Genomic DNA, 22770 nt, shown 5'->3' with positions numbered 1-22770 from the left:
TATACTGATACTTCTCAAGAATCTCACAACACAGTAGAATGTACAAAGAAGTAGATTACTGTGAACAAGGTGATTAGGTCTGGAATAGAAAAGTGGACAGCTTGCCAGATACACAACAGATGTGTGCTCTCTGTATGGGACTCAGGGACATTTCTTGACTTTAAGTTGATATTGAAGGAAGAATTAAGTAAAAGTGATCAGGCATTTGAGGAGCTGAACACTGGTCTGAGATAGCCAACAATAAAAATTATTTATAATTAAGTTAGCTTTGCCTCACTCAGAATTTGTTGAATTGGAAGGGGGGATTTAGTAATTCTGTATAGTTTTAATAGAGAATATGTTCTTTATTATTTTGGGGTAGGGTAATAAAACCACAAATTTCATGCATATATTAAGGGTTTTAAGCTAAACTTTTTGTTTGGGGTTGTATCCATTTGTCCATTCTTTTATTTCATTTACCCAAAGACATTGGGTGTGTAGTTTTAGCTTATCTTTTAGATGCATAATGAAAGCCATAGTGTGATTTGACTTGAGTCTAGGTCTGCCACTAATAGCTGTATAACCTGTCTAAGGCCTTTCTGAGCCCCAGATTCCTTTGGGCTACAGGATATATTTTCTAAAAAGTAATATATATAAATGGAGGATGGTAGGATACTTTATCAAATAATTAATTTCCTCTCAATGAACTTCTGCACACTAATAAAAATATATTAATATTGAAGTGTAAACATAGTATTTTATAATAGACTTGGATTTTCATAAGCATCTGAAATCAGGGTTTCTATATACAATAAACCTCTGAAAATAGTTCAAGTTCAGAAGTGGAAATGAGTTATTTATTTAGGAGTATTAAACTTTCTAAATATCTGGTATTATTTCTAAGTTTTTGAAATTATTATTTGCTTGACTATTACTATGTAGTCTATAATGTAGTTGCCAAATAGTTGCTATGTTTAAAAAATACATATTTTGCCAAGTTAAGTATCTTCAAGTAACATACTTTTAAACGACTTAAGGGATAAAAAAAACAATTTGTTTGTCAAAATGACTCACTAATGTTGAAGGATAACTATGGCTTTCAAATTTCTTGGATATGTTAGTCATCTCATAGACATTAACTTAATAATTCAGATGTACTTTGTGTATTATCAGATAAAAATAAATTGAAGACACACCTTTAAAATATACTGGGGCTCATCTTTGTCAATTCTGTTATGGTATTGGATATGTTATTCTTTGTTACTAAATAGTCAACGTTTATTTATTATTTTCTGTGGTTGAATCCAGGGCCTTGTGCATGGTAGGCAAGCTTCATACTACTGAGCTATATCCCCATCCTTTGGTCTTTTGAGACACACACACACACATACACACACCAATACCAATACAAGTTTTTTTTTTTTTTTTTTTTTTGGTTTTTCGAGACAAGGTTTCTCTGTGTAGCTTTGCACCTCTCCTGGAACTCACTTGGTAGCCCAGGCTGGCCTCGAACTCACAGAGATCCGCCTGGCTCTGCCTCCCGAGTGCTGGGATTAAAGGCGTGCGCCACCACCGCCCGGCTCCAATACAAGTTTTTAAAAATTATTTCGACCATTTACAAAACAAGATGAAAAAAAAATTACAAACCCCAAGTCGACTACCTAGAATCCTCAGCTTCACACTTTACCTACTAGGATTTGTAAAATGTGATGCAGTACTTGCCTTCCTTAACTTTCAGAGGTTTTCAAGGTAAAGTTTCTAGATATTTTCCTGGTATATGTCAGATTTCAGAGATTAAAAGTCAGTAATCTCTTTCTGCATTAGGCCAAATAGAAAACTTTTACATAATGTAGTCCACCTAGGTTCTTTCTCGTGTTTTCTTTCTGGAATCCAATTCGAGTTTGAAGACCGAATGAATACAGGAGTCGTTCAGTTCAGTTTAGGTCAACAATAAAACAACATCGAGTGTTCTGAAGACTGTCACTTTGATATGCACCCCATGAAATTTAGTCCACCTCCATTCAGTAATGAACAAATTCATGTTCTGTACAAGAGGAAGAGGGGTCAGGAAAGATGACTGTGTGGTTAAGAGCACTTGCTGCTCTTGCAGAGGGTCTAGATTCAGTTCCCCGCACCCCTGGGTTCACTCACAGCTTTCTGTAAGTCCAGCTAACAGGGATTTGATGTCCTTTTCTGACTTCCACGGGCACCAGGCACACATGTGGTGTAGAGACATCCATGCAGGCAAACACACATACACATAAAAATAAAGTAAGTTTTGAAATAAAAATAAACAGATCTTTAAAAAAAAAGTCGGTGAGGGGAAGGACAACGCTGTTGATTGTGTATATTCTTTATTATGTCATTTAAAAATGGCAGTTCTCGATTCCTGTAGTTAGTTCTGATTTCTTGCAGCTTGTATGACTTCCTCTCTGAAGAGCGAAGTGTCACTGACCGACACAGGGGACGAACAACCAGAGCAGCCGAATAAAACTACACTCGGAATGAAGATCCAGCAAAACATAGGTATTTGCTTTTTTATGACTTTGAACAATGAAGTGATTCTCAGTTTTCTTTTGATCTTAAAATTAATTTCATTTCACCAACGTGTTAGATTAAGACAGTGTTTGCTGAGTGTGATGAAAGTGGCCATAGCCTCACAAGTAAACGTGCATTATAATGATTGAGAAGCACTACCCTCCAGATCTGTGCTTCAGTGTCATGGAAGTATGAAACAGCTGACGAATGGGCGTATGTGTGTCTCTGTGTACTTATATGGATGTGTATGTCCATACATATATGGATATACTTACAGAAGCTTTTTAAAATACTTGTTCTGTTTTCTCTTAGTGTGAGTATGTGCAATAGAGACACTTTGTCCAATCTTTATGACCTAAGTTTTCGACTTACTACCATATTTAAGAGTTCTCTGGATTTTAGTTCATGCATATCTTTTCATATTTGTAGTAGGTGCATGTATGCATATGTCTGTCGTGTGCACTGTCTTGCAGCCCATCTGTTACCCACACTTCAGAGCCTGAGGGTCAGCCGAGCTATTCTTTTGCACATTCCACTTCCATTGTTTTGTGTTTGTTTCACTTTCAGGTGCGATTGCTGCACTCACACTTGCGGTCCTTGCGGCGGGCATCTCCTTTCACTACTTCAGTGATTAGGGTGAGGCCCAAAAGCTTCCTGATCACCCAGAAACCATTGCTCAACAGCCATGAAAAGTAAAGATGGAAATGGCCCACCTGCATTTAAGCTAGCAACGAGCTCTGCTACGCTAATGTCTATTAGATGTTTCTGACTTCCATGACATCACCAGCTGCCTGGTTTAGCCCTGCTTTTATTATCTGGCCCAGATTTCCAAAAGTAAACGATGCATCTAAATGGAGTTGCATGTAACAAATCACTGTTACATATTTTCAGAAGAGTCAAAATGCGAGCTATTTTAGAGTTTAGTCCTATTGAACGGCCTCACACATTGATCAAAATCTCGAACCTTTGAGCAGTCAGTGGAAACCATAGTTGATAGGATAAACAGCTAAGTTTATCCTAGAGGACTTTTCTAATCTGCACCCAGTTGCAGTCTTTTGTAGACATTGTTCAAGTTGGAGGCCGTGAATACTATTTTAACTTACAAATGGACTGTGGTTTCCTGGGTGTAGTATGCTATTTGCCTCAAACCAAAAACAAAGAAAAATGTAAATCGGAGATGCTCTTCTAGGTAGGGCAGTTAATGTTCAGTAGCGCTCACCTTGTAGCCTTGTGTAGCTCCTGGCAGAAACAAACTATAGACTCACTCTTAACTTAGGCCCAAGACTCCCATAGACTGTGATCAAACAGTATTTTTTCATGATTGTAAGTCATGAGGTACAAGATTCACTGAGACAGTAGAAGAAATAAACTATAGGAAAAAATACACATTGAAGCCAGTTCTTTCCAAGTTCACAACAGCAATGTAGGGAATAAAGGACAGAGCCATCGATGTGGAAAGAGCCAGGTCGTGCTCCTTAGAATGTGGAGTGCATTCTTTAAAGGAGGAGGGCAAACTGTAGGCTGGTTAATGGCAGCTGAAGAGATCAGTGAAGTGAGAGGGCAGAGCAGCAGGAGGGATGTGCGAAGGGAGGGTGACAGGGTCCTGGAGAACCAGGAGGGGAGAGTGGAAGAGAGGCAGCACTTGAGATGACAGGGTTCTCCACACAACGTTAGCAAAACATTTATAAATTCAAGAAACACATTATAGCTTAAACGCATTTAAAACAATAAAATCCATGATTTGATCCAAGTAGTGAACCACAGGATACAAAACAAGGTTTTAAAAAAGCCAAAGGCATGTACAGTTCCTCAGCTAAGGCAAGTCAGTCACATACAGAACAGACCTGCAGTAGCAACTGTGTACCCAAGACACCGGAAAACTGCCTTCAGAATTGTGAGTGGAATTGTAAAAGTTGGTGCAAAGCAAAACTCAGAAACAACAGACCTTCATTAAAGAAACTGAAAAAGGATGGTTAATGAGGAAAATTACTCCAAAAGCAAGATCGGAAATGAAGTATTAATGAACAAAGTGATTAATATTGTAAATTTAATGTTGTTTGTATAAAGTAATCACAATGAAGTGTTTACAGAAATTGTGAACAGATGTAAAACTGAATAAATATTGTTATGCAACATTACTGTGGAATTTTCAAATAAGGCTATAACTGGGAAAATCTGGCTTCAAAGGTAGGAGGGCAGTGAGAACCAAGTGCTCTGAGGGTCTGGTGCTAGGAACCAGGCCAAGAATGTTTAAATGACATTATTTCAGTGTGTGGTCTACTTTCGATGGTACCGTTTCAAAAAAGCGATCAGGGGTGAAACAGTCTGTGAGAGGGAGATTAGGAAGGCAGTGACATAATACAAATAAAGGAAGAGACTAGAGGGGGACACATAGGATCAGTAATCATAGAGCTACATGTTTCACAAGACCCTGGCCTGCATCCTCACTACAAAACAGACAAGTGAGACCCTGACTCAGAAGAATAAACTAAATGGGCAAAGCATTTAGATCAAATAGACTAAATTCTGGAAGGTAAAATTTTAGTTAAATGCAGATGCTAAATGGACCTGTTCACTAGTGTTGAATAGTCAACAAATTAAGAATTTTTTTTCTGTCAATACCAGCCTCAGTTTTTTAACCCCTCTTTTAAAGTCAATACTAATATTCAAAATATTAACCAAACATTCAAAGCATATGTGATGAGGGAAGACTTTCTCGGTTATTATATGAGAGGTTCATATTAGTTGTTAAAGCCAGGGATAGCCAGAGAAAAGAAAACTACAGGCTAATAACACTTCTTAACACATGTGAAAGTCAGATTCACTATTCAAGTTAATTTAGCACTGTATTAAAAAGATGTATGCATTAAAAATCAAGAGCATGAGGATACTTATTAACTTTTTGTTAATGATCCTTTAGAAAGATGAGAAAAAGAAACAAAAAGAACCCAAGGCATTTTAAGAACATGTGACTAGACAGATGAAGAGATTTATCTGCATAAGAAACTAATTATGGCTATAATCAATACCATTTTACATTCACTAGGTTGAAAAATTAAGACATGGAGGTGCTAATAAAAATGGTATGATAAAAGACATTTCACATTGTAGGTGTTCAGAAAGCTGTTTGGTCTTGTAGAGTTAAGTAATTGTATACATACATACCTTAGGTAAATTCTTGCATAGATACAACTGTAAGAGTATGTAACAATGTTTATGACTATAATCCAAATACTTATTTATTAAAAAATAAGTAAATTATACAGGATGTAATTTTTATTTAGCAGGGAGAATGGCCTACATGCAAACACAAAGGTAGAATTTAAAAACCTGGTTTCATGGCTCATACCTGTAATTTCAGCACTGGAGGTTGAGGCAAGAAGGAAGACTTCAAGTTCAATGACAGTTTGGGCTGCATAGTGAGACCCTATCTCAAATAAAATTAATTATACTTAGAAATGTTTAGGCAAATGCCAAGTGTACTATAGTGTAATACTGTTTGTAAAGTTAAGCAAATTTAAAATATATTACATGTTTTTTTGTGGTGAATTTCTTGTTGAGGTACAAAAGTTGGTGATGGCAGAACAGGGAAACAAGGTGTACCAAATACATTGAAAACAGCATTGCCATGCTTTGCTTCATCTTCATAAGTAACAGGTGTCCAGATGCTCCTTTTATTTTCGTCATGGCAGTGATAGATTACTTTTGTTTTCTATTGCTAACAGACCATCTCCACTTACTTCATAGTCATTTTTCTCACAGTTCTCTGAGTAGACAGAAGTCACTTTAGTTCTCTACCTGGTGGTTGCTAGAACATCTGTTATCTAGGGGCAGATTGGATTTGAAACATACAAGATAGTTCTTTCACACGGTTGACAATTGATGGTAGCTCTCAACTGGGAATCTAGGGATCACATCTCAGTTCTGTGTAGGGTTTGCATCTGGCGAGTTCTTCCATCATACTGGCTGAGTTTCTTCGTATTTTATGATGCTTAGGGTCAAAGAAGTGACACAAGCATGAACATTCCAACAAGAGAGAATTAGAGATTGAGTCCTAGAACCCTGGCTTGGAAATTCCTGAATATGATTTCTACTACATGTGTTGGCCATCTTAACTTTCAGGATAAACCTAAGTTACAAGACAAAGGGAAGAAATTCTTTATTCAGAAGGGGAATATGACCTATACAGTTAGCACAGTTTGCCTTTTAATCTAGTGCTTGCTTTCCTCTGCTATGCTACTTCTGTAGACCCATAAAAGGTCTCTTCTGTTTGCATAAGTCCTAAGTTTTTCTAGCTATTAGTAGTTAATCACTTTCTTACCAACACAGTGGGGATTAACCCAAGCTCTATGACAAGCTCATAAGCTTGCTTGATTCTTACTTTAGGGGTTTGTCTAACTCTAGATTAGCTACTGAACAACAAATGCCCAGGAAATTGTTAAAGACATATTAATGTTAATACTTGTCATTAAGTACAAACCAAAGAGAAGTGACTGGTTTGTCTTTGCTTTCACCATTTTGAAAGCACTTTTGCATTCATTGTCTCGTTGATTTTTATAAAATATTTGTGTTGTAAGTGGGGCAAAGGCTTATTGATAGGACCTTAACTTGATGACTGTAACTGAAGAATTGTTCATATTTAGGAAGAGTAAACATTTGAGTAATGTGCTGGATAGTTTCCTTGTCAACTTGAGACATGCTAAGGTCATCTGAGAAGTCGACCATCAACCTTTGGTAAAAAAAAGCCTCCATATGATTGACCTGTAGGCAAGCCTGCGGGCCATTTTCTAGACAACTGTGTGGTGCCATCCCTGGGCAGGTGGTCCTGGGCTGTATAAGAAAGCATACTGAAGCCGGGCGGTGGTGGTGCACGCCTTTAATCCCAGCACTCGGGAGGCAGAGCCAGGCGGATCTCTGTGAGTTCGAGGCCAGCCTGGGCTACCAAGTGAGTCCCAGGAAAGGCGCAAAGCTACACAGAGAAACCCTGTCTCGAAAAACCAAAAAAAAAAAAAAAAAAAAAAAAAAAAAGCATACTGAGCAAGCCAGTGAGCAGCCCTCCTCCATGGCCTCAGCATCAATTCCTGTCTCCAGGTTCCTGCTTTGAGTTTCTGCCTCGACTTTTACAGCATACAAAAAGATTATTCTACCGGGTGGTGGTGGTGCACGCCTTTAATCCCAGCACTCAGGAGGCAGAGGCAGGCAGGTCTCTGTGAGTTTGAGGCCAACCTGAGCTACAGAGTGAGTTCCAGGAAAGCCTCCAAAGCTACACAGAGAAACTTTGTCTCAAAAAAAACAAAAAAAAAAAAAAAAAAGAAAGAAAGAAAGAAAAAAGCTCAGCCAATAGCTTAGGCTTGTTTCTATCTAGCTCTTATAACTTAAATCAACCCATTTCTATTAATTTACTTTCTGCCTGGTGGCTTTATTACCTTTACTCTGCCCATGTTACTTTCCTGCTTCCTCGGTGTCTGGTTGGTGACTCCTCATGACTCCATCATTTTTCTTCCCAGCATCCTCTCTGCCCCAAATTCCTGCCTAGCTGTCATCCATTCAACTTCCTATTAAACCAGTCCAAGTGACAAAAATTTACAGCATACAAAAAGATTATTCCGCCGGGCGGTGGTGGCGCACGCCTTTAATCTCAGTACTCAGGAGGCAGAGGCAGGAGGATCTCTGTGAGTTCGAGGCCAGCCTGGGCTATCGAGTGAGTTCCAGGACAGGCTCCAAAGCTACACAGAGAAACCCTGTCTCGAAAAACCAATAAATAAATAAATAAACAAATAAATAAATTATTCCACAACAGAACTTAATGATAAAAATGAAAGTAGTTCAGTCAGTACAGAAAGTAGTTCAGTATTTTAGTCAAGTCCACTCTGGTTGTAGGTATATGAGGTGCCTAATCCTATGAATAGAACATAGAATATCAATTAACTGAGATGTTAGTTTACTGTATCTTTGTCTAAGTAAAAATAACATAGATTTTTTTAAATAACATTTTTTCTGTACTTTAGAGTTAATACTATTGAAAATGTATGCTACCATTAAATAGCTAATAAGAAATAAGTATATATAGCTAATAACTAGAAAATTGAGTTGTACTACCAGATCTGACATCAATAGACTCTTGATAAGTCAGTTCAGTCTTTGGATTTGGGGCAAACTAACAGCATCAGCACTCATTAAACAGTGCTTTTCAATGTACAAAGTGTTTTCTTTTCAATCATACTTTTTCTTTTTTTCTTTTCTTCTTTTGGCAATTTAGAAACTGAGGCTCAAGAAAGTGACTTTCTAAACCTAGTGGTTAATGCTTATGTAATTGTACATATTATATATCAAGAAGAAAGACACTGATGAAAGGGAATGATTGGGAATGTAGAATCAAGAAAGGACAACTCTATAAAAAAAAAACAACTGAGAAAACATGGATCTAAGCGTCCTCAGAAAGTGAGGAAGGTCAGCTTTAAAGGAGTAAATAAACACTGGCTTTTGGAGACGAAATGCTGGTTCTAACACAGTAGTTCATCCAGAGTCAGGAGAAAGTTGATGCTGATGTCTATGACTGTTAGGCTTGGTGATGATAAGTGATATCTGATCCCTTTAGATTTCTATGAGGTTTGTAAAGTCATTTGAGAATGAAAAAAAAAAAATGTGAGAAAAAGGACATTTGTAAAACTTGTTTCAAAGAAAGGGTCATCAAGCTGACTAAATAAACAGTGGGGTTGCTAACTGGCACATTTACTGTTGAGGTTACTGACTATAAATGAATGAAATTGTGTGCTTTCCCCCAGGAATCTGTCTTTTCAGATTCAAATATAGAAATTGGGAATAGTATTGTTTAAAATGTTGGTTGTTACACTATAAATCCACTGTAGCTAAAACAATGACAATAATACATAGCAGTATTTGGAAGTCTTGTTTAATAAATCAATTAAAAACAAACAAGTGCTTGGAAATTTAGGGCAATGATGATCCTAATTCAAGTGAAGATGAACAAGAAAAGAAGTGAAGAGAAGAAAGATAACAAAGTGTGCACTCATCAATAAATTGTAAATGTACTATGAAGAGAAACGTGGAGTGAAGCGTGATCCTAATTAGTCTTAACAATAAAAACCTGGAGTCAGATATTAGGGTGAAAGCTGAAAGATCAGAGAAGCAGAGCAGCCAGCCACCTAGAGACGTCTTACCTTTACAAAATTTCAGACCAAATGGTGAGGGGCTCCTGTCTCTACAAATCCTCAGACTGAACAGGCCCTGTCTCTATGAATTCTCAGACTGAATGAGCAAGAACCTGTCTCCACCTGCCTTGTATTCCTGTCTCCACCTCCCAAGTGCTGGGATCAAAGGCATGCATCACCACTGCTGGGCTCTGTTTCTCTTAGACTGGTTCAATCTCATGTAGCCCAGGGAGGCTTTGAACTCCCGATCTTCCTGCTTTCTCCTCCCAAGTGCTGGGATTAAAGGTATGAGCCACCATGGCCTGTAGTTAACTAGTAGCTAGCTCCACCTCTGATCTCCAGGCAAGCTTTATTTGTCAGAACACAAACAAAATATCACACAACAGTGTAGGTCTAGAAGCAATACAAGAACTGCATCTTTGGTACCCCACATGTAAATAACATTACAATAATGTTTGGGGGGGAAGAAACAACATACATGTGACATCAAAGGAAGTCAATGGCCAAGGTGAAACAGGCCATTCACATGAGATGAAGAGGTCAAGGAACAGCATGGCGTTTGCAGGTGATGGGTTGTCTGTTGGAATGATGACACCCAACATAGAGAAAGGACTTGAAGTATAAAGGAAGACTCTAAAACAAATATCCAGTTTTTGATAAATGAGAGAAAAGATTAGTGAGCCAACTGTCGAGTTACAGGGATAGAACAAAAGTGCCACACACTAGTAACACATGCCTAAAAGATGAAGGTATTTATAGAAATCAGTGATTACTAGTGTGAAGTAAGGGGAAGTACCAAATAATGATCATTAAATAATAGACAGCAACTCAACATGATAAAGGAAAAGGATACCCTGGAGAATGAGATTTCCATTATACCAAATATGGGAAAGAAATGTTTTGAGAGAAAGTTAGAAATAAAGGGAAGTGTGATGATTTTAAAGAGCAAGAGCACAGATTGCCAGGATGATGGTGTAGGAGAGAATTATGATGAAGAATGCATGGGCAGTGAGAAGAAGTTAGTGAATGCTAATTTTAGATATTGACTAATGAGTAAATGCTTGGATCATGGTAGATTTAGCTTCAGGGTTTTTGTTTTGTTTTTTGAGTAGGTTGCATTCTGGGCTTAATGGTAAAAAGATCTGGTTCACTTGGCTGAAGGGAACAGCCTCTGCAGTGCAACAAGCTTTGGTACAGTTCAGAGACAGGAAAGGTGTCAGCAGGCTACAGTAGGAACATAAGCTATAGCTCTGATCTTCGTAGAGTTAAACACATTCCAGGGATAAACCCAACTTGTTCATATTTTAGCTTTTACATATACTGTTAGACTCGATATTTTATTTAGTTTTATACCTACACTAGTAAGTATTAAAGGATGAGAATAATGCCCTTTAATTTTCCATTCTCTCACTATCTATCTGGTATTGAGATTTTATTAATTTTCACAATTGTGACAAATGCTTGTCATCTCAGCATTCAGGAGGAGGAAGCAGGAAGATTAGGAGTTATATATACACTAGCTTGGACTACATAGTGAATTCCTGACCAGTCTGAACTACTTAAACCTTAGGCTATCCTGGGTTAGCCTCAATCTTAAAAATATCAAGAAAAAAAGGGGAGGAGGAGGCAGAGGAGGAAGAAGAGGAAGAAGAAAATATATATATAAAAATTTAAAAAATAATTTTCCCGTTTCTGTTATCCAAAAGAACTTCTATAAAATGATCTGTCATCAATTTGATAGAATCAACTTGTAAATACAATTAGGCCCTATGGATATTTGCCAAGATTTTGTAACCATTGTTCTTATTTCTTTGCTACTTACAGGACCGTCAGACTTTCAGTTTTCTTATTTAATAAATTCTTATCAGTTATTTTTTTCAGGAACTTGTTGTTCATAATTGTTTTTAAAAATTTTAATTATTTTTTCTATGTGTATGGGTGTTTTGCCTGCATGTGTTTCTGTGCATCTCATGAGTGCAGTACCAGTGGAGGCCAGAAGAGGGCCCTGGGACTGGAGTTACAGAAATTCATGAACTGCCATATAGCAGCTGTGAAGCATACCCAGGTCTTCTGGAAGAACAGCCAGTGCTTTTAACTGCCGAGCCGTTTCTCTATCCCATGCTTATGCTTTATTTCTGAGCTCTGTAGATATGTTTTTTCAAAGATTCCTATTGTCTGCTTATGCTGCTTCCACATGCTGTTCTTATATCCTATTGGTCTTTTTAAAGAACCAGCTTTTCATATTTTGGATTCTTCTTTAAAATAATTTATTAGTTCTTTGAGAGTTTACACAATGTGTTTCGTACTCACCCTCCACTGCCCCAACTCTTACCAGATTCATACCCCTTCTCTATTCACCAAACTTTTTTTTTTTTATAAAAACCTATCCAGGCCAATTTGAGCTACCCAAATATTCTTGGATGTATGGTCTTCCACTCACTCACACATGATAACTTGCCAGAGGTTATACTCTTAAAGAAAACTGCCTCTCCTTCTCCTAGCAGCTAACAATTGCCAGTAGCTCCACAGCTAGGGATGGGATTGTGTGTCCAGCTCCCACCTTCATGCTGCGATTTTCTTTGTCTTGGGCTTGCATAGGTTTTGCAGATGCTGTTACAACCACTGAGTTCGTATATGCAGCGGTCCTGCTGTGTCCCAAAGACACTGTCTTATCTTACACTCTTTCTGTTCCCTCTTCTGCAATCATCCCTGAGTCTTTGGTGGAGGTGATGCAGTGTATACTTTCCATTTAGGGCTGAGCATTCTGCAGTAAGTATCTTATTCTCTTCCTCTTGGCTAGTTGTGGGTCTCTGTGTTGGCAACCATCTATTGCAAATAGGAGCTGTATAAACAGAATTTATATCCCATTGATTTCCAGTCTTATTTGCTTTCTCATTATTCTGCCTTCTGGTTTACTATATTTTCTTAACTTCTGGGTTAGATATTCAGATAATTTATTGTCCTTTGGTTTTATAATTGTTTGTTTGTTGTGATGATGGGCTCTACCACTGATCCATTTTCCCATGCCTTGTAATTTATGTTTCTAAATTACAGTTTTTCATCTTTGATGTTTTGTTACTAAGAGTCTTATTATATTTTAGTTTTTAAGAGTTTGTTATTTCTATATAAAAGCAATATTTAAGGGAGTTTGTAGATTTGATATTAATAAAAATGAAATTGTTAATTTTTACTTATTGTATTACAATTCTAATATTTTATTCAACAGTTTCTTAATTTACCTTTGAGAATTTTCCTTGCACTAATTACTTCATGAACTGTTTGTTGTATATAGACAACAAGCTTAAATGAAGCTTTCTAATTATGTAGTTATCATTTGCATGGGACACATGACATGCACGAGTAGGTTGCATTCTGAGTATAGCTTTTGCGATTTTATCTAGTAAATATTGAAAACAATGTACTATAATCTGTGATGAATTATCATTTTTTCTTATATTCAGTTATTTTTATAAGAAACAAGGAGTATTTTACATGTTTATTATATTCATGTTTCTATACTATCCTGCTTTCTTCCTTGCTGTGACAAATTAACTGACAAAATGTAATCTAAGGGAGTAAGGAGTTATTCTGGCTTACAGTTCGAGGAGACACAGTCTGGCAGGAAAGACATAGCAGAAGTGGGAGGCCAGCTGGATCACTGTATCTTCAGTCACAAAGCAGAATGAACAGGACATAGGTCAAGCTATAAAGTCATAAAGCCCAGCTACAAATACCTCCAACATGAATCCACCTCCTAAGGCTTCTACAACTTTCTCCAATAGTACCATCAGGCTGGGACCCAGTGTTCAAATGTGAGTATGCGGGAGACATTTCACATTCAAACCATAGCATTCCACCCATAGCTCCCATTAGTGCATGTCTGTTTCATGGTGTGAAATGCATCCATCTCAACTTTCCAGGTCCCTTTGATGAATAACATTCCCAACACTCTTTAGATGCCTAAAGTCTCTTCTGAGGACCAAATCAATCTCTTAACTGTGAGCCCCTTGAAAATTAAAGGAAAAACTACATATTTCCAACATAAAGTGGCCAAAGTAAGTGTTTCTCTTCCAAACTGAAGAATGGGAGTAGAGCAAAAAGATTGAACCAAAGCAAGACAGACATCCAGAGGAAATAGCTAATATTATAGCTCCATGTCTGGCGTCTTGGACTACTGATAAAAATAATGTCAGCTCCAAAGGGCTTAGGTAGCCCCTGCTTTCCCACCTCCAGTGTGAGTCTTTCTTGACCTCTCTGTTCCATGTATGCAGCATTCTTTGGTGGATGTCCATTGGTCTGACCTCTCAGACAACCTGGGCCCTTCACTCTCACATTTTACCTTCACTCTCAGGGTCTCTTGCAGTATCTCTAACCCTGTCACATGTTGCTTGACCTCATAGGCTTTCTGGAACCATAGAGCCAGAGTACAGGCAGCATTGTTCACGCTTACAAAACCGGTGCCATGTAGACAATACTACCAAGTTCTGCTGCCAGCTGAAAATAGACCATGACCCACTTGGACTACAGTTGTAGCCACTCTTGTGTGCTGACCCTAGGGAAAACACTTCCCTAGGCAGTCTTTTTCTAGGAGGAAGGAACCACTGTGGTGTTCTGAGTCTAGGCTTTCTTCTTTCAAATGAGTTTGCATTTTCACAAGTTGGAGCCTTGGATGAGTGGGGTCCTGCCCTCCAGCACCTTTCCTATGCCTCTGCAGAACAGGAGGTTTCTCTTTTAAAATGGCAGCTTCTTTTCAGCTGTAACTTTAATTTTGCCTCTGTCCTTTTCTTAGACAAACTGCACTGTTTTTTTTTTTTCCCATTCTGCAACACTTGTTGATCTTTTCTACTCAACGCTATTAAGTTCAGCCTCATTTCAGTTCTCAGGACACAGGCAGAATGCAGCTAGATTCTTTGCCAGAATGTAACCTAGATGACCTCTAATCTGCTTCCTGAGTCTTGTTCCTCTCTGAAACCTCAGGAGCCAGGCATCCACAGTCCACATTTATTTCAATCTCTGGTGTTCCAAAATGTCTACCAGAATAGCTCACTAAGCTTTGTGCATGTCGTTTCTATTGTCTAGTTGATACAGCCTAGAGTCACCTGGGAAAAGGAAGCATTAACTGAAAAATTGCCTCCATCAGATTGGCCTGAATTGTCTTGATTGTTGATTGACATGGGAGGACCCAGCCTGTAGCCCGAGTTTTCTTGGGTTTCACCTGGCCCTGTGGTCCACGGCACTTATAAAATAATCACTCAGAGAGTTAATATTATTTACAAACTCTATGGCCTATGGCAGGCTTCTTGCTAGCTAACTCATAACTTAACTCAACCCATAGCTATTAATCTATGTATCACCACGTGTTCCATGGCTTTACCTGCGTCCCATTACATGTTGCTTCTCTGGTGGGTGTCCCGTGTCTCTCTAGACTCTGCCTTTCTCTTTTCTGTCTCTCCCCTTGGATTTCCCCTCTGCCTCTAAGATACCTTGCCATAGGCCAAATTGGCTTATTTATTAACCAATGGGAACAACATATATTCACAGTGTGCAGAAAGACATCCCACAGCACCCGTCCACTGTGGCACCAAGCCCAGGCAAGTGGGTATGAGTTGCATAAGAAAGCTGGATGAGTGAGAGCCAGAGGGAGCCAGCTAGTGAGCTACCCTTCGGTTTCTGCTTCGGTTTCTGCTTTAGTTCCTGCTTGAGCTCCTGCCGTCCCTCAGTGATGGACTGTGATCTGGAAGTGTAAGCCAAATAAACGCCTTTCTTCCAAGTTGCTTTTCATCATGGTATTTACCACAGCAAGCAAAATGGAATGTCTGCTTACAGCGTTCAAGGGCTTTTCTAACCCAAAGTTCCAAACCCTTTCACGTTGCTCTTGCTAACTAGTTGCAAAGGCCCAAGTGCCATGGAGTTGGGTTTATCTCAGCGGCAGCTCTACTTAGCAGCACTAAATTTATGTGTTAGTTACTTTTCCCATTACTAACATAAAATACCTAGGGACAAGCAACTTAAGGAAGGAAGAACTTGATACAGCGTGTGGTTTGAGGGAAGGCCTGGTGGCAGAATGGAGGGCCAACTGGTCGCAGCGAATCAGCAGTCAAGAATTAAAGTTCAGTTAATTGTTACTGTGTAAATTCTATGACATCTCATTAAGAACATGCATGTATGAAATTGTAGTCCTAGCTTTCATGTACCACTTTGTCATTATTTCTAACAACAATCATTATCAACATCTTTTCTATGTTTAATAATACTTTTCCTCTTTAAGGTTTTTTATCTTAGTGTAGTGATAATTGCTTTTAAAATTGTTATTTGCCTTATATACATTTTGCATTATGTTATGTTCTATTTTTCTGTATCACTAATGATAAATTAATTTCTTTTGAATAAAAGCACCTGGAATTTTTTATAAAATCTAATGAAACATTACGGACCTTTAAAGTAGTAAATTTAAAACAGTTATGGTTTTGTCACTGCTACGTTTAGAATTATTTCCACGTAAAACTTTCACTTCGGAAGTTATAATAATAGTAAAAATAACTCTGGTTTCAAATAGATGACAGTGCATGGCTCTTCTTTCAAAAAGAGCCAAATGGAGTTTGAAAGCTCCCCTGATTTTGTACTAGCCTCACCATCCCCAAGAACAACAACAACAACAAATCAAAACTTTACAAAGCTCCTTTCTCTTGAAATACTTGAAAGAAAGAAAGAAAAAAGAAAAATGTTATTGATAAAATGGATATCTGCAATGTGTATGTCTGCATGTGAGTGCAGGTGCCCAAGGAGACAACGTGCCAGTGGATGTGGATCCCTTGAAGCTGAAGATATAGGTGCTGGGAAGCAGCAGGACACGTGATATGGGTTCTGGGAACAGAATTCAGGTCCTATGCAAGAGCAGTATACTCACTTAACTACTGAGTGATGCCTCTCCCGACCCTGTTAAGGGAAGCTGGAGAGAGAGTGTTTGACGATGTGTATCCAAGGACTTAAATCATGTGCTATAGAAAAGTTGAGCCTTTAATGGCTGAACTGTCTCTGCAGCTCAACATCCACAATTATAATTTTAAAAAAATATTTAAAATTTTTTATTTTATCTATTTGTTTGACAACATGCATGTGTGTGCCCTCTCTGTGTGTGCCTGCAGAGACCAGAAGAAGATGCCATTAATGGCACTGGGACTAAAGAAGGCTGTGAGTCCCCAAGTGGGTGCTTGAAACCAAAACCCAAGGCCTTTGCAATAGCAACAAGTGCTCTTAATGGGTGAATCGTCTCTCCAAAATCTATAATTGTTATTTAATAAAAGTGAAATATAATGTAGAACCTTAGCTTTGTTCTTTATAACTTCTATGGGGACTCACACAGTTGGCTATGTAAGTCTGTAATTCAAGTTACTCAGCCTGTTTAATTTCACTTGTAATTACCATTAGCTACTAAAAATGAATCCTATTTGTTACCCCAGGAACCCCGTAGGAGAACTAATTATGTGTTGTCAATGGTGAATAAATAACCTTTCAATTAATTATTATTTTTGAAATAACTTACTTAAAATTAAGTTTCTATGTAGTCAAGAATTGAAACTGAAGAATAGGTACCATGAGAAATAATATAGCCTGAGTAAACATACCTGATTTTATGAAAAACTCACTTTTGGAGCATTTTCTTACATAGTATTGTGGTGATATTTTATCTGCGTACCCCAGTAAAGTTTATCTGAGGATCAGAGGAAAAAGCATAGTAAACATAGAGGTCAGGCAATGGTGGCACACACCTTTAACCCTATCACTAAAGACAGAGATCCATCCGGATCTCTGTGAGTTCAAGGCCACACTGGGAACAGAGCCAGGCGTGGTGGTACATACCTTTAATCCCAGCACTAACCATAAAGGTCTGGAGGTCTGTACAGACAGACAGAAAGTGACGGAGCTGGGCAGGAAGAGGAAGTGATGTAGCTGGGTGGAGAGAGGAAATGAGATGGCAGAACAGAAAGGCATATAGGCGTGGGTATACAGGAAGTAGGTCTCTTTGGCTGAGAATCTCCAAGTGGTGAAAGCGTGGCTGGCTTCTTTCTGCTTTTCTGATCTCTCGATTTTAACCACAATATCTGGCTCTGAGTTTTTTATTAATAAGACCATTTAGCAATTTGTCTACCTAGTATGACAGAACAAACAAACAAATAAAAACCCAAACAAAGCCTGAAAGGTAAACAGGCTTCTACAGTTTGTACAGCATGAGTCTCAAGTATTCATATGATGGTGTTTCCTTGATACTGTTGCTAGAATAATGAAAATACACAATGGAAAGCCTAGGTTACCATTTTCTTCACTGTTTTCTCTTTCAGAACTGTACCCGCTCCATTAGTTGATTGGAGTTCTGGAGCAAAGCTTTCCCTAATTCCACGTAGTTTTGTTGTCTCCTATTCACTCACTCCTCCTCTTCCTCCCATTTATCTGCAGAACTGACACACAGACCTGAACTATTTTTATACAGATCTTATAGAAACCTGAATTTGGTTCGTAAGGCACTGGTAACTTTCAGGTAAATAGTATTGCTTAACGGGAAAAGTATAGGTTCTAAGATTGATAGACCCAAGGCTAATATTAAGCTTTATATCTTGTTAGCTATATAAATGTGAGAAAGATAGCTAACATCTCACTCTTCCATGTCTTCATTCCTGATCAGGATATATTATAAACAACATTCTACCCTGTATGTTCTTGCAAGTCTTTAAATACCATGATGCACGTGAAGTTATGTAGTCCTCATGCTTACTGATGGTTTGACATTTGCTTTATTTTATATTTTGGCTTATAATAGTGCAGAAATGACACAAATTCACTAGAAACCATGCTTTGATTTTTTAGTTTTGATTTTGTTTTCAGCCTTGGCTAGCACTGTGCAGCATCAAACTCTCTGGAAATGTCAGCTGTACTTACATTCAGCCACTTAATCTCAGGGCTAAACAAAAACATTCTACACTGTATTATGTTCCTAAGCTGTGGTTTTTATTGCTTTAGATGTACTCGGTGCATTTTCAACTTAGGATACGTGGTGATTTGTGTGTGGATGTTCTCCATAGGTACAGGTATTTGAACACTTGCTCTCCAATTGGTGGTGCTGTTTAGGTAGGTTTAGGAGGGGTGGCCATGATGGAACTTTGAAGAATGCCACTGAGGACAGACATTGGGTTTCAAAGCCTCCCCCATTCCTAGTTTAAGCTCTCCACTTTAGGCTTTCAGATCAAGATGTAAACACTCAGCTTCTAGCCCCAGCCACCACTCCTATGCTCTGCCACATGAACTCTTATCCCTCTGGAACTGCAAGCTCAAATAAACTCTTCCTTCTATAAGTTGCCTTGATCTCTGTGTTTTAAAACAACAATAAAAAAGTAACTAATGCAGGATATGAGTTTTGATGTGTTTATGAGGAATTATCACATGGTATGTTCAGGAGCATCTTTCTATGGACATACTATAAAGTTGATTATGCTATCTGGGGTTTCCAAAGCGACCACTGTTTCACATTACGGATGGTATTGCCTTTATATGACTTCCATAAAAATCATGAATTTATATAAAGTTAGCTATTATATTTCAGGAATCTAACATTTTACTTTTCGCAAAATGTTTTATTTTATAACTGGCTAAACAATTGCTTGTGACAACTGTGTCTTTTCTTAAATTTATATTTTTCTTCTTTAAAGACAAAGAGCTATTGAAATAGCAGAGAACTTGAAAACTAAAATGATTATTGCATTTGTATGTCTATAAAAATGTTTTATTTATATTTAAAATTTGATTATATGTTTTTTCCCAAATTCAGTGCTATAAAAATAATGAATTTGGGTTTGTTTTGTTGTTTAAAACACAGTATCACTATGTAGCTCAGACTAGTCATGAAGTCATGATCTTCCTCCCTCCTCTTACCCAACACTATTACAGTTATTATTTGAGTACCTCCTACCTTAGCTACTCAAGTTCTGGGCTTATAGGCACAAACCATCATACCCTTTTGTCATAAAATCTTTATGCAAATATCATTGTATTTAAAATTCTTTAGTTCTATTTATTTACTTAGTTTATGTGTGTGTGCGCACATGCACGTACACATTTATGCTTGTCTTACCATGTAGATGTCAGTGACCACCTTTTGGTAGTGGGTTCTCTCCTTCCATCTTGTTAGGCAGGGTCTCTCCTGCCAGTTCTCCAGTTGGGTGGGTATTTCAAGCTAGTTGGATCACAAGAGACCATCCCCATCTCTCTTCTCACCATAGGAGTTCTAGGATTATGTATGTGTACCACTGTGTTAGGTTTTTTAATGTGGATTCTGGGGATCATGAGGCTTCCATGGCAAGAGAGTAAAAACTCATTGAGTTATTTTACTTCTTCCTCTAGCCCCAATGTGCTCTAATACTCTTTTCAGGTTTGAAACATTTAGTTAAAGATCACATTCTTAAAAATTTCCTAGAGAAATGCTGCTGTTGAGTTTACATTTTTAAAAAGAAATGCTTGTTTCTTTATTGGAAGGTACACTGTTTACACATAGCTGCTTTACTTCCAGAAGTTATGTCATCAAAAAATTTATATTCCAATATGTTTCAGGATATAATTTATAATACCTCACAAATTCAATTCTTTTCCTTTGTCTCACAGATGTCCCAAGAAAATATTCAGCAGCATGGCCCAACAGCCTTGGGATTTGCTCAGCTCTTAAACTTCTATTCAGCAGTCTGATACTAACTTGATGATTGGCAGTTGTGAGGTCCAGTTAGGAAATGATTGCAGGGGTTCTAGTGACAAATCATGGTGAATTAAATTTCCATCAGTATAAGGAAGCAGGAGGCAGAAGATGAGTTTTCTATGTCATGGTAAGTGATTTTCAAATGGGGATGATTTTTGCCTCCTTCTAGAGAACATTTGACAATGTCTAAAGCAAGTTTTTGTTGTTGTTGTTGCAGTTAGAGAAGGGACCCTACTAGCATCTAACTGGGAAAGGTCAAGGCTGCTGTTAATCCTCTTCAATGTGCATGATGAATCTCCTCAGAAATGCCAATAATAGTGAATTTCAGAAATCATGATATAGGAAAGGCCATCAGGATGAATAAAAGAACCCAAGGGGACAATGGGGGAACTCCCAAGGAAGAAAGACCACAGAATAAGTCTAAAAGAGTATAGTTCGTGAACACCTGGTAGAGAGAGAATTTCAATTTGAGAGTGGTCATCAGCATCTAAGGTGCCCCAAAGCACGGAAGATGAGCTGTAGAATCTAACCTGGACAGTGGTTGAGCCATTTTGTTGGAGTCACTTACCTGCCTTTCACTACCCTGACATTTTTAAAGGACTTTTCTCCTTTGATTTAAATATTGTACATAAGCTGTTTAGTAAGTTCATTTCTAGAAGGATGTGAGTGGTGTGTTTGATATAGATGCATTACAGCTGACATCTTTATTAATTAGCTCACATATATATATATATGCATGATTTTATGCTTTTAAATCTGTATAGTATATGAATCATCTACATGCTGTTTTTTTATTAATAATGAGAAGTAACATTTGAGTAATATTTGTATGTTAGGCACTCCTAATTAATTTACATGATTTATTCATTTTTTTAATCTCATAGTAACTGTGAAGAAATGCTGTCATTATCTGTATTTGGCAGATTTTAAAAAGGTGCAGAGAGATTAATTAGTATGCTCAAACTCATAAAATGAGTGAGTGGATTCAAACCAAGAAGTTTGCTACGGTGCCCAACAGAGTTACCACCATCACAATAGAGATACGGAGATACAAAGGTAGAAACAGTTATCCCCTGTTTCTTGTATAAATGCTTGTTTTTCTATACCTTAAATTTCTTGCTCTCAAGGACTCGGCATGGACATTGCTGATTATCAGTAATGTTTTATAAACAAATGAGTAAATTAGCTTTTCAATTTACAATTCAAATGTGCTATTCATTATAAATCTTTCTATCCTTAGATAAAAAACAAGCTATCCTTCAAATCTGTTACAGTTATTATTTGAGTAGGTACGTGACATTTTATGATACTTGAAACCTGTTAGTTTAAAACTCTTTGCTGAGCCAAAAATGATCTCTGGGGTGGATGTGGGAGGGCTTAGGGGAAGGAGTTGGGGGTGGATATGATCAAAATACAATGCTGAAATTCTCAAAGGAAAAGATAAATGTATTTTTAAATGATCTCTTCTCCTACGGAATTGAACAGCAGATGAAGTGTTTGCACGAAGGCATTGGTCATGCAGCATTTCTGCAAGAGTAGACTTCAAGGATTCTAGTCAAGTCCTGTCTTCTGTGTGACTCTCCTGATGAGTATTATACGATCAAAGCTTCACCCTGGCACCCATTAGTCACCTAGTCTTATTTTGAGAATGGTTGCTATCATCACTCACTCTCTCTAAGTTGGTACCACCTAGTTACTTTTGTTTTGACAATTATGGGTTAAATACATTCCTGGGCTTAGTCCTGCTTAAGCTTGCTAGCTGTTTCTTTTAAATTAAAACATGGTGGTTTGTGTCTCACAAGAGTAGAGCTTTCTTTGGATAGGAGTGTTTCAAAGCAGTCATTTTTAATATTTTTTCCTATAGGTGGGTGCTTCAGTTCACTGGTTAGTCTTTCTTTCATGTCTCTGGCCTGCAAAACTGCTTCATTCGGCCGCTAAGAGCGGTTAATAACTGAACAGAGTTTACACCTTGTTTTTACACTGTGGTTGTCTTTTGAGCTGTTGGACTGTCCTTCCTCACCATCTCACCACCATCCTTTAAGAATTCTTTCCGCCAGGCAGCAGTGGCGCACGTCTTTAACCCCAGCACTGGGGAGGCAAAGCCAGGCGGATCTCTGTGAGTTTAAGGCCAGCCTGGTCTACAGAGAGAGATCCAGGACAGGCTCCAAAACTACACAGAGAAACCCTGTCTCGGAAAAAAAATTTTTTTTTCTTCCAGCCCATGGAATAGTCAATCTATAGCTATTCTGTTGAGTATTTAGATTTATAAATACCTCATGTGAAAACCCTGGGGTTTTTCATTTTTTTTATTTTTTTTGTTTTGCTTTTGTTTTTGTTTTTTGT

The 22770-nt window shown here is 37.9% G+C and overlaps 1 protein-coding gene and 1 long non-coding RNA gene across 4 annotated transcripts in view; both read left to right on the top strand.

Annotated features, from left to right (window-relative positions):
• Odr4 (odr-4 GPCR localization factor homolog) overlaps positions 1-4652 on the top strand; it is a 31484-nt gene extending 26832 nt beyond the window's left edge. For all 3 annotated transcript variants that reach the window (XM_052737146.1, XM_052737145.1, XM_052737148.1), the window contains 2 exons: positions 2395-2505; positions 3085-4652. In XM_052737146.1, the coding sequence (XP_052593106.1) occupies positions 2395-2505; positions 3085-3152 (179 nt within the window). In that variant the 3' untranslated portion in view covers positions 3153-4652. The remainder of the gene's footprint in view (positions 1-2394; positions 2506-3084) is intronic.
• Positions 4653-7837: 3185 nt separating this feature from the next.
• Positions 7838-17209, top strand: LOC128109772 (uncharacterized). The gene is made up of 2 exons (XR_008217923.1): positions 7838-13501; positions 15231-17209. It is a non-coding gene; the product is annotated as an uncharacterized LOC128109772 (long non-coding RNA).
• The last annotated feature ends 5561 nt before the right edge of the window (positions 17210-22770 follow it).

The sequence above is a fragment of the Peromyscus californicus genome, unplaced genomic scaffold (assembly GCF_007827085.1).
Source record: "Peromyscus californicus insignis strain IS unplaced genomic scaffold, ASM782708v3 Scaffold_14__1_contigs__length_90479793_seg_2, whole genome shotgun sequence".
NCBI classification, from domain to species: domain Eukaryota; kingdom Metazoa; phylum Chordata; class Mammalia; order Rodentia; family Cricetidae; genus Peromyscus; species Peromyscus californicus.
Note: the sequence above shows the minus strand (reverse complement) of the source record. Positions and strands in the feature narration are given on the sequence as shown.